At 37.0% G+C, this 18,025-nt stretch overlaps 1 protein-coding gene across 1 annotated transcript; it reads left to right on the top strand.

Annotated features, from left to right (window-relative positions):
- The first annotated feature begins 935 nt into the window (after positions 1 to 935).
- Positions 936 to 16,499, top strand: LOC115429424 (DENN domain-containing protein 2A-like). Its single transcript, XM_030148829.1, has 20 exons — positions 936 to 1,228; positions 2,048 to 2,119; positions 4,343 to 5,428; positions 5,514 to 5,605; positions 6,357 to 6,451; positions 6,527 to 6,736; positions 6,832 to 6,925; positions 7,052 to 7,102; positions 8,425 to 8,627; positions 8,737 to 8,846; positions 10,235 to 10,304; positions 11,531 to 11,608; positions 11,701 to 11,841; positions 13,336 to 13,484; positions 14,126 to 14,303; positions 14,401 to 14,442; positions 14,527 to 14,629; positions 15,562 to 15,831; positions 15,917 to 16,003; positions 16,094 to 16,499. Exons 2-20 carry the CDS (start codon positions 2,061 to 2,063, stop codon positions 16,123 to 16,125), a joined length of 3,150 nt encoding a protein of 1,049 aa, XP_030004689.1. The 5' UTR covers positions 936 to 1,228; positions 2,048 to 2,060; the 3' UTR covers positions 16,126 to 16,499.
- Positions 16,500 to 18,025: the final 1,526 nt, after the last annotated feature.

Below are 18,025 nucleotides of genomic sequence, written 5' to 3'. Positions count from 1 at the left end.
AAATATTTTTATTCTATGTGTCCTCCTTCTTTCTCAATAACTGCCTTCACACGCTTCCTGAAACTTGTGCAAGTGTTCCTCAAATATTCGGGTGACAACTTCTCCCATTCTTCTTTAATAGTATCTTCCAGACTTTCTCGTTATAGTTTTGTTCATAGTCATTCTCTTCTTTCCATTATAAACAGTCTTTATGGACACTCCAACTATTTTTGAAATCTCCTTTGGTGTGACGAGTGCATTCAGCAAATCACACACTCTTTGACGTTTGCTTTCCTGATTACTCATATGGGCAAAAGTTTCTGAAAAGGTATGGATAATAGTGTTAGGTATGATTATGACATCAATATATGTTTGGTTTCAAAACAACTGACGTAGTGCCTGCTGAGAAAAAACAACTAAATGTTCATTGTAAATTTTGCTTCCCCATCCTGTATGTAACATCAGCTCAGTTTCTACTATTACAGACTGATGGAGTGCAATTAAATATATGAGAGAAAACTATCAAATATACATGTAAAGTAATTTATTCTGTTTTTTAGTACATCTAGTACACTCCCTTTGGCGATCAACCTTATGGTCATGTTGTTTTATTTCTATCAGTTTTTTTTTCTGGTTGTCAGTACTCTTTTGTTCTTGTAGGAATCAGATCTTGTTAAATTTCTCTTATTAAGTGGAAATACATGTGGTAAAAAGGTTGTAGTGTCACAGCTGTGATGCAGAAGCAGCTGTTCATGTGAATTCCAACGAACTTCAGATTTGGAGGGAAACCATGTAATCTGATGACCTCCCTCCCATGCGTCACTATTTTCTCCTTCTGGACCAAATGATGGCAGTCAGTCAACTCAAGTCTTTTATTGGAGTCATTCATTTTTTCATTCATTCTCAATAGCTTGTTCATAAGACAGGAGAGACTCATACAAGACAGTGAAAAGAGACAGAAGAGAGAGAGAGAGTTAGAGAGAGAGAGAGAGGGAGAGAGAAAGAGAGAGGAAGTCACTTCAGAGTCTGAATGAGTTTCACGTTGAAGAGGAGGAGAGTGTACAGTAGTTTGAGGTGATGCCTTTGTAATCTCATTCATTGAACATCTGAATAATGAGTTGACGGCTGCACACTTCATGAGATCTGTTAGAAAACTTGGACAAACAGCAGCACAATGGATACTGTTTCAGCAGCTTCAATAAGATCTACTTTAAATAGAAAACAAATGGAAACTATACAACATAAGGAGGTAAGAAGATATATTTAATCAACTTCATGACATAAAATAAGTGATATGTTTAATGTAAGATTTTCATCAGGATGTAGTGTCCCTTCTCTAATTAATTACTCAAGAATTTCAGGATTTTGTTATTAATCAGTTATGATTTTAGGAGGAAAATATGCTTCTGAAGATTGAAGATCTGAATTGTAAAAATAAGAAGAAGGAGATCTAATCAAATTTTTCTGCATATTTTAAGCCCCAGCTGATAAATGTGTTTTTGATTGGTGTGTCTTTGCTGCTCTTATCACACAACAACGCAACTTTTTATCAGCATGTGTTGTTTTTTGACTAATAATCAGCTATGGTCAACTTTAAGGACTGTACATACCATCCCTCTGCTCATTTGGAGTACATATAAGCTAAACAAACGATGACAACAGCTCCAGATATGGGAAATTACTGAGCTTATCTTAGAGGTTACTGAACTTTGATTCATTGGCTTTAGAGATGAGAAAGTAGGAGAGTGAAGAAGTTGACAGCGGAGTGTTTTTCTCTGTGAAGGTCAAAGGTTGGTCTGTTCTGAGCAGCAGAGAGGAGAGTATGTTATACCAAAAGAAATAAAAGGCAGTGAAGAGGCCTTAAATTACGCAAGAGCTGCTGAAATGTTGATTTGTGTGATGAGTTGCCTGAGGGAGCCCCTGCTGTCATGGTTTTGTCCTGAATCTGCCCAGCTGGTGCCTGAATAAAACCCATAACAGCTTTGAGGGATGGTCACTTCATAAGAAAATATAAGTTGTACCGTTTGAGATATGTTAAAGAGGTTTTGTTCTCTCTTATTTGTCTCAGGTGAACTGTGGTCATGGCAGCAGCTCAGAGAACGACAACCATGAACGACTGCATCTACTCCACTGTCAGCAGGTTTGTCTCAGTGTAGACACTGTGCTTTTGATTTTATATTCCCACTAGTCCTACAATAAGTCATAAGATTGAGGTTGGTCACAGGAAGCCCTTTACTCATCACATCCATTAAGGAAAAGTCAGCAAAGGTCTTTCAGCTTTGGCTTCCCATTTCCTCCCGTTTATTTATTAGAACAAAACAGTTTGATGAAATGGGCCCCGGGCCAAGTATGTGTTTATTTAGTGAAGCTGATGAGAAGAAGATGCTCGGTCATAGTTTGTCCTCTGGCATTTACTCTCAGGCTGAATTTTCCCACTGTCGCCAGAAACAGACCCAGTGTCCCCTCACTGGTAGTCACAGAGAGGGGACACTGGGAATGCTGATTTAGAAATACTTCACATTTACATTTATTATAGATACGGCTACAATATCATGTTTTTTTTGTGGCAGTTCCCAAATGAATTTTTCTCTCTACTTAACCTTTCCTAAGTGATTTGTCACCATTTATTATAATATTATCATCTGAAGTTTGCATTTTTTTTCCAGTGAAAATCATTTATTTCCTGTATCTAATTCACTGATCATGTAGATCAGGGGTCTCAAACATGTGGCCCAGGGGCCAAATGTGGCCCACCAAAGGTTCCATTGCGGCCCATGGGATGAATTTGCAAAGTGCAGAAATTCAACAGTTACGGCTGTTGAACTCATTTTAGTTCTGGTTCCACAAACAGACCAATATGATCTACAGTAAAATAATAACATAATAACCTACAAAAAAAAGGACTTCCTGGTTTGATGTGAAAAAAAAATATTATATTATGCCTACAAATAATGACAACTTCAAATTTTTGCCTTTGTTTTAGTGCAAAAAGTAACATTAAATTATGAAAATATTAACATTTACAAACTATCCTGTAACAATAAAATGTGAATAATCTGAACAAATAGGAACAACCTGAAATGTCTAAAGAAAATTAAGCACAATTTTAACAGTTTTCTGCTTTTACAAAGTGTTTAGTGTCTTTGTAGATCCGATCCATAATGCACATGTAGAAATGATAAGTTGAGGCAGAATATTGTTAAAATTGCACTTATTTTTCTGAAGAAATTTCAGTTTTTTCAGGTTATTCACATCTTTTTTGTAATAAAAGTAAGTATTTTCATAATTTAATGGGTTTTTTTTGCACTAAAACACAGACAAAAATTTGGAGTTGTCATTATCTATAGATTATTATGCTATTATTTTACTGGTCCAGCCCACTACAGATCAAATCGGGCTGAATGTGGCCCCTGAAAGAAAATGAGTTTGAGACCCCTGATGTAGATGCTCATAAAAGCTCAGAGTAAAGTCAAAGGTTATTATATCAAAACAAAAACCGAAGAAAAGTTGACTTTTCTGTAAAATATAGCATTAAGCGGACATAAACCAAGTGTCTCCATTCACTGTCACTGATCCAACTCCATGAGTTTTACTTACTATTTTTACAATAAACCCTCTGTACCTTTAATAGGGTTTATTTTATTTTAATGTTTTTTTCTAATTTACTATTTAGTTATTTTTAAATTATTATCATTTATATATATATGTATATATATATATATATATATATATATATATATATATATATATATATATATATATATATATGTATGTATGTATATATGTATGTTTGTATGTTTGTATGTATGTATGTATATATATGCTCATTTTAATTTTCATCAGTACTTTTGTATTTTCATTTGTGACATTTGAAATTTGAATTATTTTGTTAATCTATATGTCTATAAAAAAAAGTGTACCATTCCTATTTTTTTTGTTTTCCATTGGTTTTTAAGTTTGAAGGAAAGTCAATAAAAAAATGTGAAAAAAACAGAAGCTCAGATTAAAGTTGAGGGTTATTATGTCAGAAACAGAGAAAACTGAAGAAAAAATGACTTTTTGAGCATTAACTGAGCTTAAACTCAGTGTGTCCATCCACTGTCATTGATCCAACTCCATGGGTTTTACTAGTGAATCAATGTTGTAGAAGATGACGGTTTTTCCACAGTAACTACGGAGCCTCTGAATGTCCAAATGGGTCATATCTGATGACCATGAAAGATGAAAAACTGTATTTTACACCAATTATTTACATGTATTGATAGGATTAGTGGATCAACAGTTTAGATCAGTAGATGATTTTGGTCAACAGTGGATGTTTGGGTCTTTATGAGTTAAAATTAATCATCTTTTGTATTTGTAGGTTAAAGAAGGTCAGTGTTGGTGAGAAAAGTCATCTCCATCATCCTTCAGTGGAATACAAAGCACCAAAATTACCCTTTACACCACTGGAGAACTTGGGCAACCAGTGGGAAGATTCGCCCATGATGGCACACAGGAGCCTGACCTTTGACCCCCACAGCAAAGATAATGGTATTTTGGTAGGCAACACGCTTCCCAGATCAAATGGAGGGAAGATTAAAGACAAAATTTCTCTGTGGGAAGGGAAGGAACCATGTAATTCATCGCTAACCTCAGGTTTCTCAGGGCAAAGTGCCAGTATAAAAAGGACAGATTCTCTGCCAAAAAGTGGGGCTAAAGCTGCAGATGAGCAACATGTACATGACTGTACAATGGTGACCTGTAAGGAGAAGAAGGATCTGTCAAAACAGAATGCAAAACAAGGGGATTCGAGGCCTTGTTCCCCTGACAAACCTGGGAAACAGCACAAAGGGACACTCAAGAGCGGTAAGATCAATGAAATCCAAATAGAGGAGGATTTTAGCAGGACTGGCCACAAAGAAAACCAAGAGAATGAGAAAGAGAATGTAACAAAGCACATGGATTCGAGGGACTGTTCGCCTGCTGTGATGGAGAAACAGCAGGTGGGAAGCTTGAAGAGAAACAATGACAGGAGGAAGGCAGAGCACACCAGCCAAGAGAAGAGAGCAGTGTTCAGTCTCTTTAAAAAGCTGGAGGCGATGGGAGAAAATCATAGAAGGACACCTCCAGAACTCGGAAACTACTTCAGCCCACCGAGTCGACACAAAGAGATGAAGAAGAAAGACTCTGATGCTTTAAGTGAAAGGATTGTGATGAATGAAGGGAAACAACAGCAGGAAAGTGTGTACACGGAGCCAGGCGACCCCCCCATTAACCCGGTCCCCAAACCCAGACGCACCTTCCAGCACCCAACCCACATCCTCACAGGGACGGGCCAGAGACGGGGGAGAGGACAGCGGAACCTCCCCCCTCTGCCTTCCAGCGCCGCCACACAAGTTTCCTCTAAGCCGCCCTCTGGTTTCTACAACAGATCCAGGGATGAGGGAGTCAGAGATGATAGCAACAGGTATCACGAGTTCCAAAGAATCACATTAGATCTGCATGAATGCAAAAAAATCAATAAAATTGTGCTTTTCTGTTCACTGTAACAGGAAATCCTTTGAATTTGAGGACGTCCCAAGGTCTAGTAGTTCAGTCTTCCTTCGCTCACTGTCTCAGGAACATCACTATGAAGACATCCTGGGTCAGAACAAATATGACCTTCTCTACAATATGAGTCAGTCACAAAGTAGGAGGTTCAGTTAGGCTGCTCAGATGAAAGAATTTCAAAAGATTTCTTCAATTATATTCAACTGGTAAAACCTGGAAAAACACTGGAGACAAATATTTGATACACTGAAGCAAGGGACCAATAAAGTTTTATCTAATCTAATCTAATCTAATCTAATCTAATCTAATCTAGTCTAGTCTAGTCTAATCTAATCTAAATAATCTAATCTAATCTAATCTAATCTAATCTAATCTAATCTAATCTAATCTAATCTAATCTAATATAATATAACATAAGCAGCACTCTATGCAAAGTTTTTTTTTTTTACTCTATGTAAAATTATCTGGTTATTGTGTGAGTATAATGATTAACGTTGTTTTCCAATGGAAATTTATGTTGTTTTACTTCTTTATTTAAAAAACAAGTGGTGCCAGGCATAAACCCCACCCCTCGCACATATTTCACACATTATAATTAAATGGGAAGATTTTCAAAAATCCTAAAAAAAATTGAACTTTGACCTCCCCTTCCCAAAATGTAATGACATTTATTCTGGGTCACTGGAACAATACCCCTTGCCTCCCCCTTCAGGGGGTGGGGTAAAAAAAAAAAAAGAAGAAGAAGAAATGCTAGATATTGTGCATCATTGTAGTACACAGTGAAGTTGAAAACATTTGCCAAATTTGTCAGTCCACATGACCTGAAACCTTTTGTGATTCTGCAGACTTGTCCAAGGAGAACCCATATGAAGACATCGAGTTGGAGAGTCAGTGTTCCCAGCAGTCTTTACCATCTTCTCCTGGTGCTGACACAAACAAGGTTTCAGAAAAGTGAAAACTAAGCTTAATCAGTGGGACAGCACTTCTAGTTCTAAGCCCGTTCTTCTGTCTGCAGGCCTCCAGACCTGGATTCTTCAGGCAGAACTCAGGCAGGAGCTTTAAGCTGCTGGACTTGCGTAAAACCACCCAGCAGCCCAACAGCTCCTGCAGCAGAGGTGTTTCATCTCCACCACAGCTCAGCCCTCCCTCCACACCAAAAGGACATGAGCACAACCCCTGGATGCCTGCAGATCTATACAGCCGCACCTGCCAAAGGATACCAACGGTGTGTGTGTGTGTGTGTTTTACTGGATACTGTTGTTGCATATGATGGGAATCTCACAGACAACACACACTGATCTTTAACCACATTCTTATCAGGTTGTACTGAGGATTAACAGCATGTTTGAGGCTCGGATCGGAAAAAAACACTTAAGAAGGATCTACCACTATGCTGAAACAAGCTCTGGAAGAGGTAATGATGGAAAGACGGCAATGGCAATCATGCAATCATTGCCGGCAACGGCAATCATGTAGCAACATTTATTAATAAAAAATCCATCTTGGATTTTTGCTTCATAAATCTCACCTCTGGTTTCAGTTACAGATGAAAACAGTGACTCTGAAAGTGAAATTGAAGAGCGTGCAAAAGGTAGATTAACACACCCATGGATTCAAGGCTTACACTTAGTCTATAGCAGGGGTGTCAAACTCATTTTAGTTCAGGGGCCACACTCAGCTAAATTTGATTTGAAGTGGGCCGAACCAGTAAAATTATAATACAATGACATATAAATAATGTCAACTCCAAAGTTTTCTCTATGTTTTAGAGTGAAACAAGTGAAATTACATGATGAAAATGTTTGCATCTACAAACTATCCTTTCAAACAATGTGAATAATATGAACAAACTGAAAAAAAATGTGTAATTTTATTATGCTTCACTATCATATCATTCCACATGTACATTATAATTTACAGATCACAGCGGATCTACAAACACATAAAACATTTAGTAACAGGCGGAATATTATTAAAATTACACTTACTTCTTTAACCCTTTCATGCATGAATTATGAGAACCTTAATCAAGATTTTTTTTTTCCCTAAGTGTTTTTATTCCTCTTCAGGCATGAAAAAAAACCCGATGTGATTTTTTTTTTTCTTTTTTTTTTTTTATGAACCAATTTTGCATGGAGTTACAAAATCATGCATTTAATTTTGGAAGCAAAGAAACATGTATCTACTGATATACTGTGTGAAAACTATGAGATAAAAACATTTTTAATGCTGCTAATTTGATGTTTTCTCACATTTCAACAATACCTGCATGGAGATTATATGCAAAAAAAAAAAAAAAAAAAAAAGTTAATTACAGTTTAATAACAGTTTGTTTGTTTTTTTTTTTTTTTTTTTTTTTTTACAATCAAACATGTTAGTGCACATCAGGTTTATCTAGAACAGCAAATTTACAGTAATGGTATGAATTACAGTGTTTGGGATGATGCATAAGCGTCCACTGTGTTAACCGATATGGAACTAAAACAACAAAATCCATAAATATACAATAGAACAACTGTAGATTAACTGTCCACTGTAGTGACCACTATGCATAAAAGGGTTAAAGACATTTCAGGTTGTTCACATTTGTTTAGGTTATTCAGATATTTTTTTTTACAATATTATACTTTGTTTTAGCGTAAATACATGAAAACATTTACATTTACATTTACAAAGAGAAAAAGTGGGAGTATTTATAGGTTATTATGACCCACTTGAGATTAAACTGGTCTGAATGTGGAACCTGAACTAAAATGATTGTTAATATCTTAGTTATCTTACTTATTTTTGCATTTCACAAATTCATCCCAAGGGCCGGACTGTACCCTATAGCTGGCCGGATTTGGCCCCTGGGCTGATGTTTGACACCTGTGGTCTATAGGTATAACTGTCATGCATCGTCTTCTCTCTCAGCTCATCGTCAGCGTCTTGTATCGGTCAAGTCCATCCTGAGCCAGCCAGACCAGACTCAGGTCCACTACAGCAATACCAACCCCAGAAACAGCTCTGTAGAGCATCAGCGTTGCCTCTTTGAGTATTTCTTGGTTGTGTCGCTGCAGAAATCAAAGGCTGGTGGTCAGTACGTACCGGCGGTCACACAACAGTTCCCCCTTAAGGTCAGGAGCAAAACAATGCATGCACCTGTGCAAAGGACATCCAAGTGATCCCTGAACTGCTGCACAAGTCCCTGTGTTTATTTAGGAGTCTGATTTTGTTGTGTTGTAGTTGGAGCAGAGTTTTAAATTCATGAGGAAGACCGATGATCAGCTCAGAATCATCCCTCTGTTCTGTTTTCCTGATGCAAAAGACTGGGAGCCAGTGGAGAATTACACCAGGTGAGGACACAGCACATGACTAATATTTATATTCTCAATCTGAACATGTCTGCTTAAATGGTTGTGATGCTGTTATGCTGTATCATCACTGTGCATTTAATTTAGTTTTAATTGTCAATGAAGTATTACTCACGGGTCGTAGTTTATATTTAAATCACCAGGCACATAATTCAGGTTTTGAAATAAAGTTGATCAATATAACTTTAACCTTAAGGTTTTAACTATTAATACTCAAAATATACTTGTGTACACATTCTTCCGAGCTATATATCTTCTAAGGGCAAGTGTATATTTAACTTCTCCTTTTTAAACTTCAGAGATGTGGCTAAAAGCAACCAAAACCATCTATCTAAAATGTTCTTCTGAACCATTATTCCTGCAAATACATTGAAATTATTCAGGTAAAATGCAGTTAACACACATTTGGACATTCAGAGACTCGTGAACATGGAAAAGTTTCACAAATGGCAGTGCATGTTTTACATCCAGTTAATGATATCGCTTCAGTTTTCTCAATTCTGATATAAAACCCTTTGAGTTTATGCTGAGTTTTAATCAACATGTACACTTTAAGAGAATTAATTATAGGAAAATCCTTGCTTCTCATAGATAGAATGATAAACAGTTATAAATCACACAGGAGAAGTTCAAAGTGGAGAAAAATTGCCACAAAAATAGTTCTAGATCTTTAACTGTTAAGTACTTAAAATATATAAAAGGTTTTCATGAAAATAAAAAATTCAACTTTATAGCACACTGTGTATGTACACAACTACACTGCCCGGCCAAAAAAAAAAAAAAAGTCGCACATCCAATATTTCACTGCACCATCTTTGGTTTTGATTCACTGTCACATCATCTTTGCCACAGAATGCTTACATAGCATCACAATAAGGTTAATAATATTTTTTCCATCCATAGTTGCATGAATTTTTGATTACTGATGATGGAGAATCGGACTGCAGCATCAAGTCTTCGTCACATCCCAAATTAGAGTCTGGACTTTATGGAGGCTAATCCATGTGTGATGTTTCATTCTCCCTTAACCATTCTGTCACAAGCCTGATGATCCTGATCTGTCCTGACATTGTCCAATTTTTGTGACATTAAGAAAATGAGAGGACACTTACAGCAGTTAGAGTTAAATAACCTGTTCCAGCTGAAACATTATGAACCACTACAGTACTGACCCATGGAAGGATCTGAACTATTTGCTTAGTTAATCCAGTGAATGTCTCCAGGAATCAAAACCAAAGGTGGTGCAGTCAAATATTCCATAAATAAATAAATAAATAAATATGTATGTATGTATGTATTTATGTATGTATGTATGTATGTATGTGTGTATTTAAACTTGTCATGATTATTTGCTGTTTTGTTCTTTACAGTGAGATGTTCTCCTTTGTCTTGACTGGAGAAGACGGAAGCAGGAGGTTCGGATACTGCCGGCGTTTACTGGTAAATAGAAAAGAAAAGAAATGAGTCAAATAAATAATTGTCCTGCCACTGAACAGGAAATGCCTAAATACCATGATGACGGCTGAGTAAATAAGCGTGCCAAAATAGTCAGCGTGCCTGTGGGAAAAGAGTCCATCTCGGTCTGGGAGGAAGTGCGTGAGACTGGGAAAATGTGCATTTGTGTGTGTTTATGTTCATGTGTTTCTATTTGAGTGTTTCAACTGTATTAACGTGTAATTGTAAATGCCTTTTCTCTCATCTTTTTTTCTGGGCAGTAAACATTATACACTGTTGCTCATAAAGTTAGTGTAATTGGGTTTTCAGACACTTTCCTCATTGACCAGGTGCAATGAGTACATACTGACTCCCAATTATACTTTATCAAGCATAAACCACATGGTTACAGTCATTTCATGAGAGAAGGTGAAAGATATTTTATTTAACTTTATGGACAACAGTGTATTTCACCAATTACAACAAAAAATATCCTCTCTCCAGCTTATGGTTTCATTTATATGGAAGAGGATTAGGGCCAATGGAAAAAAATAAAATAAAATTAAGGTCCAAAATATGTTTTGTTAATTATTTTTCTGAGAAAAAAAAGTCAGAATTCAGACTTTTTCTCCTCAGAATCCTGACTTTCATCTCAGAATAATAAAAAATAATATTATTTAAAACAGTCTGAATTCTGCAAAAAAAGTCAGAATTCCCAGATTAAAGTCAGAATTCTGACTTTTTTCTCAAAATTTGAACTTTTTTCTCAGAATAATAATAATAAAAAATACATTGTTCCGTTTTTGTTTGTCTTTTTTCCAGTGGCCCTAATCCTCTTCCGTACATTCATAACCACAACTATAATTGATTTTTTTTTATCTGAAAATGTTAATTGGTTAATTAACTATGATATAATTCTTTGCTTTTAAAAAAAAATATATATTTAGAAATTAGAATAGAATAGAATAGAATAGAATAATTTATTGTCATTGTATTGTACAATACAATGAAATGTAAAAGCTCGGTACTGGCCATTCACACACACACACACACACACACACACACACACACACACACACACACACACACACACAGACACACACACACTCACTTACACACCTACACAGGCAGATATCAGATAAATAAATACAGTGGTAAAGTGCATGAGAAATAAAGTGCAATGCACTTAATTGATTCATTATCAACTAACTAATTAATTGTCTCTTTTCTAGCCGAGTGGAAAAGGCAAACGTCTGCCAGAGGTCTATTGTATCGTTAGTCACCTTGGCTGCTTCAACCTGTTTTCCAAGGTAAAAAAAAAACAAGCAAAAAAACCCCCTTACACCCTCCTGTTACTGATCTAAAGGCTATTCCTACACTGATGAAGTGTTTGTGTTTGTAGGTTCTGGATGAGGTGGAGAGGAGGAGGGCTCTGTCTCCAGCCCTGGTGCAGCCTTTTATGAGGGCCATCATGGAGGCCCAGTTTCCAGCTCCAGGAAGAACCATCACCATCAAAACCTTTCTACCTGGTTCAGGGACTGAGGTGAGTGAAATCTGGGTCCATGGTCACTACTGAGCAGACGTCTAAGGTCACCTTTGGGTTTGTGGTTTCACTGTGTCATACATGTGCATTTGTGGATCTGCAACTGGAATAAACTGGAGAAAAAATATCTTTATTGACCAAAGTGTCAGGTATTTAGTGTGATCTTCCTTTGCACTTAATATGTATTGAGCTGTTTTGTGTTGACAATATGGGATTTACTGAAATAACTTCCACCAGATTTGACTGAACACATGCTATATATATGTTATTGTTTGGTTTGTCATGTGAACAAAGGTCACATATTATTATTATTATTATTATTATTATTATTATTATTATTATTATTATTATTATTATTATTATTTCCAGTCAAACTTTATTTTAAAAACAACCACAGTGGACCAAAGTGATGTACAGAAGAATAAAAAATAAATAAATAAATAAAAGAATAAAATACAAGAATAGATTAAAAAGACATAAAAAGCTGTACAATTAAAAACAAGTGTTCAGAGAACACAAACCTCTGCCAAGCACCCTGAATGGTGTGCATGTGTGGATTGACTATTTCTTTTTAAATTAAACAGTTTCAAGGTTGTTCCATGCAGCAGAAAAAGTTGAAGCCTCGTACCAGTCATGTGTATGCCACATTATATTAAATTCCAATCAATATTTGTTGAGTTATAATGAAAAATATGTCATAAATGGGATTTTCAGTGTTAAATTGAAATGTCCACAGAGTCCACATTCCACAGTGGATGTGGACAATTTTGTGCCATATACAAGATATTGTTATAAGCTACGGGTGGATCAAATTGGAGGCTAATCGCAGTTGTTTTGAATTTTTTATGAATTTTTGAAAATTGCTCAATGTTGAGAGATAGGAAAATTTTAGATTTTGTGACCTTGCTGTGACCTTGAACTTTAGCCTACTTGGCCCAAAATTTAATGGGTTGGTCCCAGTGCCTAGGCCTATCTGTGGGTAAAATTTGGTAAAGATGGTTGTAATAGTTTTCCCATAAAGTTGCTAACAAACAAACAAACAAACAAACAAACAAACAAACAAACAAACAAACAAACAAACAAACAAACAAACAAACACAAAGCAAAGTGATCACAATACCTCCTGGTGGAGGTAACAATAAGAACAATAAACCCAAACCAAATAAAACAATAGAATAAGAAAAAAATAATACATTCAAACATCTGTCATGGTGTCAAAAGTCAAGGAGAAAAGATGAGTTTAAGAAGCGATTTAAAAACAGGCAGAGAAGGCCTGTCTGATATGCAGACGCAGATCACAGATTATTATTTGTATTGTTATAATTATGTGTGTTGTTCACATATTTCCTAAGTGACTGGTACATAACTATACAGAACATACTGTTTATGACCGTGCAAAATCATCTTCATCAATATTTTGCACACTCTTGTATGCGTTCCTGATGTCTTGCTCCTCTTGCAGACTTCTTATACCTTTAACTCTAACATCTACAGGTGATGGAGCTGTGTCGTCCGTCTGATTCTCGTCTGGAACACGTGGACTTTGAGTGTCTGTTCTCCTGTTTGAGTTTACGGCTGCTTCTCAGAGTGTTTGGCTCTTTGCTGCTGGAGCGAAGGGTCATCTTTACTGCTGACAAACTCAGGTTCTCTAACACAAATATCTCTGTTTTTTCACCTCCTTCTCTATCGTTGTAAAATTCCAACATAATCTCCCTGTTTATGTAATTATGAAGATGTTAAGTATCAGGTGAACACCATGTCCCCAATAGTTTTATTAAGAAGTGGGTGGTCCAGATTCACATTTTAAAATAAACTTAAGGCTACGGCAGTCCTAGTTTAATTCAGGAGGACATGCCAAAGAAATATTTTTAGTGCAGCCTGTTGAGCTGTTATCCGGGGACGGTTTGTTTGCTTTGCCATGAAAAAGCCAGTGGGAGTCAGAGAGCGGTAACAGTAGTAGAAGACTGGAACGTGAAGTCCAGTGACATCTGTGAAAAAAGTATGCAGCACTGATGTCCTCTTTGGGAAATGTTCTCAGTTCATGCAGTATTCAGTGTTTGCAGACTGTATTTGATCCTGCAGCGCCCTCATGTGTTGACAGTTCTATCTTTCTTCTAACTTGTTTTCTCTCTTCAGTCTTTCTCCTGCCTCCTGTTTTTGCATATCTATTCATCTTTTTCACATATAGCCTCTGATTTTTTACCAGTATTTTTATAGGCTGAAGTACAGTACTTGTGGTTTTGCAGAAACCCCTCACCTTCCCCCTTTTCTCCTCTCTTTACAGTACTCTCTCCCAGTGCTGTCATGCAGTCGTGGCTCTGCTTTACCCCTTCGTGTGGCAGCATACTTACATTCCCGTGCTCCCTTCAGACATGCTAGACATCGTCTGCACCCCAACACCATTTATCGTGGGTCTGCTGTCCAGTTCTTTGCCCCAGCTGACTGAACTGCCCCTAGAGGAGGTCAGAGAATGGACCAACACGTGAATACATTATAATCAAGGACTGAAACTTACTATTAACTTACAAATAAAATGCCAGTATTGTTTTCTGTGCACAGGTTCTGGTTGTAGATCTTGGAAGCAATCGATTTCTCAGACAGGTAGGCTGTTCCTAAATGTATATGTGCATGTTTTTATGACTGCTTGGATGTGCAGGGGAATATGTTTTGCTTTATTACTTGCAGTTGGATGATGAGGACTCCATCCTGCCCTTCAAACTTCAATCTGCCTTGGAGAATGTTCTGGAGAGAAGAAGAGAGCTCGCTAATGAGAGAGGAGCACATAGTGGTGAGACATGATAAAGATAAAGATGATGAAAGAATACAAGAGTTTATGATTTCATCTGTACAAATGTGTGTGTTTTTATACAGTATGTTACAGCAGGGATTCCCAAAGTGGGGTATCCGTACCCCCAGGGGTACTTGGAAGAAGCCCAGGGGGTACTTGAACACATTAAACAAGTCATCATGTACCGAATACAAAATAAACTAGAAGCACTCGGAGAGCGCAGACCTCCGCCAAGGCTGATCAGTGGCCCCCCCCCCCCGTGGGCCCACCCCCACCCCGATCACCACCAAAATTTAATCATTTCTTCCTTATCCCATTTCCAACAAACCCTGAAAATTTCATCCAAATCTGTCCATAACTTTTTGAGTTATGTTGCACACTAACGGACAGACAAACAAACAGACAAACAAACAAACAAACCCTGGCAAAAACATAACCTCCTTGGCGGAGGTAAAAATGAGAATTAATGCTGAAATATAAAACACAATAAATACATTCATACAATAGTTTTATTGTCAGTCATCTTGTTTAAGCTTTGGTAACATTTTATGAACATTTCTGTTTTATATTATTCAAAATGAGTTTATTTGAGTAGATAAGGAATTATTTTTTGTAGATGAAAGGTTAATTTATTAATTAATGACCAGTTTATTTATTTTTCTTATCAATAAAAGAGGTCACTCTTCAGTTTAGATTTTGGACACAAAATTATCTATTTATTTTTTTATATTACATTTAAATATATGTTGTTTGTTTACAAAGTTTTGAAAATATAAACACACACCTTTGGCACAGGAACAAATTTTGCCCAATTTTTTTCAATCAAAGATGCTGAAGCTAGAGTTGGGGGTAGTTGGATAAAATTTCAGTGGGTACTCTGCTGTAAAAAATTTTGAGAACCACTGTTACAACATGTACTTTCTGGCCTTTAGACACTGACCATATCAGCACCGTTGTGTCCGAGGGCTTTGTTCGTTTCTTTGTGGAGCTGGTGGGCCACTATCCACTCTTCATCATGGGTGAAAGGGAGGATGGCTACTCCTCCTCTTCCTCCTCCCCGGTCCCTTGCTTCTTCCAGCGGGATGGTTTTCGTAAAGCAATCCCCTCTAAGACTGTACGCCGCTTCCTGGAAGTCTTCATGGAGACCCAGATGTTTGGCTGGTTCATCCAGGAGCGGGAGATCCACAGACAGGCTGTGCGAGGTACGGGGGATAGCAGGGTGAGGTGAGGGTGAGATGAGCCTGGACTTGATCCAGTGGTTCATGGGCTCTCCTTGTCTTTCCCCAGGCCTGTTTGAAGTGAGAGTGCAGGAGTATCTAGACTCCATCCATGACAACGAACACCGCAGGGTTAATAGGTTTCTCAAAGGCTTGGGTAAGACTTATTCTCAAACCTTTTCAGATATAAAAAGAGCTCCAAATTATTTCAATAAAAACAATATTGTTCCTCTTCCCTTTTGTACAGGAAGCAAAATGAAATTTCTGTCCAAGAAATGAGCCTCTGGAGGTCAAGAAGTAGCAAGTTGTTTCAGACACACTGGAAGAAGATTTGTGGACTGTAGATGTTCAACAAAATGATTTAACATTTCAGACCTTTGTTCATCATTCCTCTTTAAACCATATTCTTCAAAAAACATCATGCATGAGTACAACTCACTTTGTAAAAAGTAGTTTTTGCTATTACAGTTTGTGCAGCAGGTTCACATGAAATGTTATAATTTTAATACTTCCTGCTTCCACCAGGGGGCAGTAGTATATTTTCTCTGATTGGACCATCTGACCAGAAATGACACGGGCCTGTTTTCCCGCTCTTTTGGTGACATCACAAGTGCTTTGACAAGTAAATAAATATCCGCTGTTCTCTTTTTGTAGCTGAGTTATTGTCTTGATCCTGTTTTTCCATGGGAACAAATGCCCAAGTTTCATATAATCATGGCATTACATGTTTAGTTTGAATGCCATTTTTGTAAACTGTGAAAGTCGTTCCCACCATCCTGCACCATGTGCAAATTATGAATGATGAGATTACTTTATGATGTATCCAATAACTGTATATGTTTTACAATTAAGATTTTGTTACACACTGGAAAAAAAGGCGAGTCATCCAAGCGGATGGTGTTCAGTCAGCATTCATGTGCCAGTTTTACACAGTGAGTAATCCGCATTTGCTAATCATTCTCTGCTGTGTTTGTATGTTAGAAGATATTTGGCCTTATTACTACAAAGAACCTCGGTTCAGCGTTGGTGGCAGCTTTACTATTTTAGTCTCTGACTCATGGAAACAAAGCAGAACTTTATCCCACAAAGAGGAAAGCACATCTTTGTCAGCATGAAAACATAACACAGGTGCAGAGCAGAGCATAGTAGTGTATTGTCTGAGGAACAGTGTGCACAGTTCATTCCTGCTGAGTGCACCTCAGAGCCCCAGGGCATCACACTACACCTAACGCATCACTGTTAGTGCTGAATTCACACACACCTACTGTTACAGATGCTAATGGAGGTACAGATGAGCAACAACTTAAAGGACAAAAAGTGTGTTAGTAAAGCGTTAGGCCATAACATGATGTCAGAACAGCTGCTGTGTACCTTAGCTCTGATTTTACAGTTTCTGAAATAAACCTGATCATCAGAAAAATGTATCAATTAAACATTTCTGGAAACAATAGTAATGTTATTTATCACTGATGGATCAGGTTTTTTTTTTTTTGCCTTTACTTCATGAAACGTAAAGGCAAAAAAGTACCTTTATTTTTTTGCCTTTACAAACAACCATTCACCCTCACATCTACACCTACAGGCAACTTAGAATGATCAATTAAAATATTATAGTGCATGTGTTTGGACAGTGGAAAGCTAACCACACTAGAAAAGCAGAGATATTTGTGTTCATATTAATGAACTATAAATTAAAAATCATTAGAAAAGTATATACTGAAGTAAAGATACCTGAGTACAATACCGACAACTTGAGTACAGTAACAAAGTACTTTGTTGCTTCCCACCTGCAGTGTCTTTAAAAGTCTTAAAAGTCTTGAATTCACAAATCTGCATTTAATACTTTAAAAAGTCTTTTAACAGTATTACATTTGATATATAGGTCTTAAGTTTTGTTGCCACAAACTTGTTCGCTGTGTTGTGTTTAAATGTATCTGTTAAATGTCCAAGCTGCAAAGAAAGAAATGCTACTCTACTCAGTTCCACCCGTTCCAACTCGATAATTTATACTGAAATTAGGAACCAATTATCGCTAACTTTGCAGCCCCCAGTGAGACATGACTCGGAACAATGGGAATCAAGGTGGTTGAATAAATAAATACGTTTTCCTAAATTCTAGACATCATGAATTTTTGCCAGTATGGCTGTGAAATAGGCAGGGAAATGCATTAAATTCTGT

The sequence above is a fragment of the Sphaeramia orbicularis genome, chromosome 12 (genome assembly GCF_902148855.1).
Source record: "Sphaeramia orbicularis chromosome 12, fSphaOr1.1, whole genome shotgun sequence".
Lineage (NCBI taxonomy): Eukaryota > Metazoa > Chordata > Actinopteri > Kurtiformes > Apogonidae > Sphaeramia > Sphaeramia orbicularis.
The sequence above is the reverse complement of the archived record's forward strand: the minus strand, read 5'-3'. Positions and strand labels throughout refer to the sequence as shown.

Bases quoted from the DNA above. Each gene is read 5' to 3' on its own strand.
- LOC115429424 (XM_030148829.1), top strand. From the start codon at position 2,061: ATGGCAGCAGCTCAGAGAACGACAACCATGAACGACTGCATCTACTCC. The intron at 2,120-4,342 runs GTTTGTCTCAGT...TTGTATTTGTAG, and splicing joins ATCTACTCCACTGTCAGCAG to GTTAAAGAAGGTCAGTGTTG. The intron at 14,630-15,561 runs GTGAGACATGAT...TCTGGCCTTTAG, and splicing joins TGAGAGAGGAGCACATAGTG to ACACTGACCATATCAGCACC.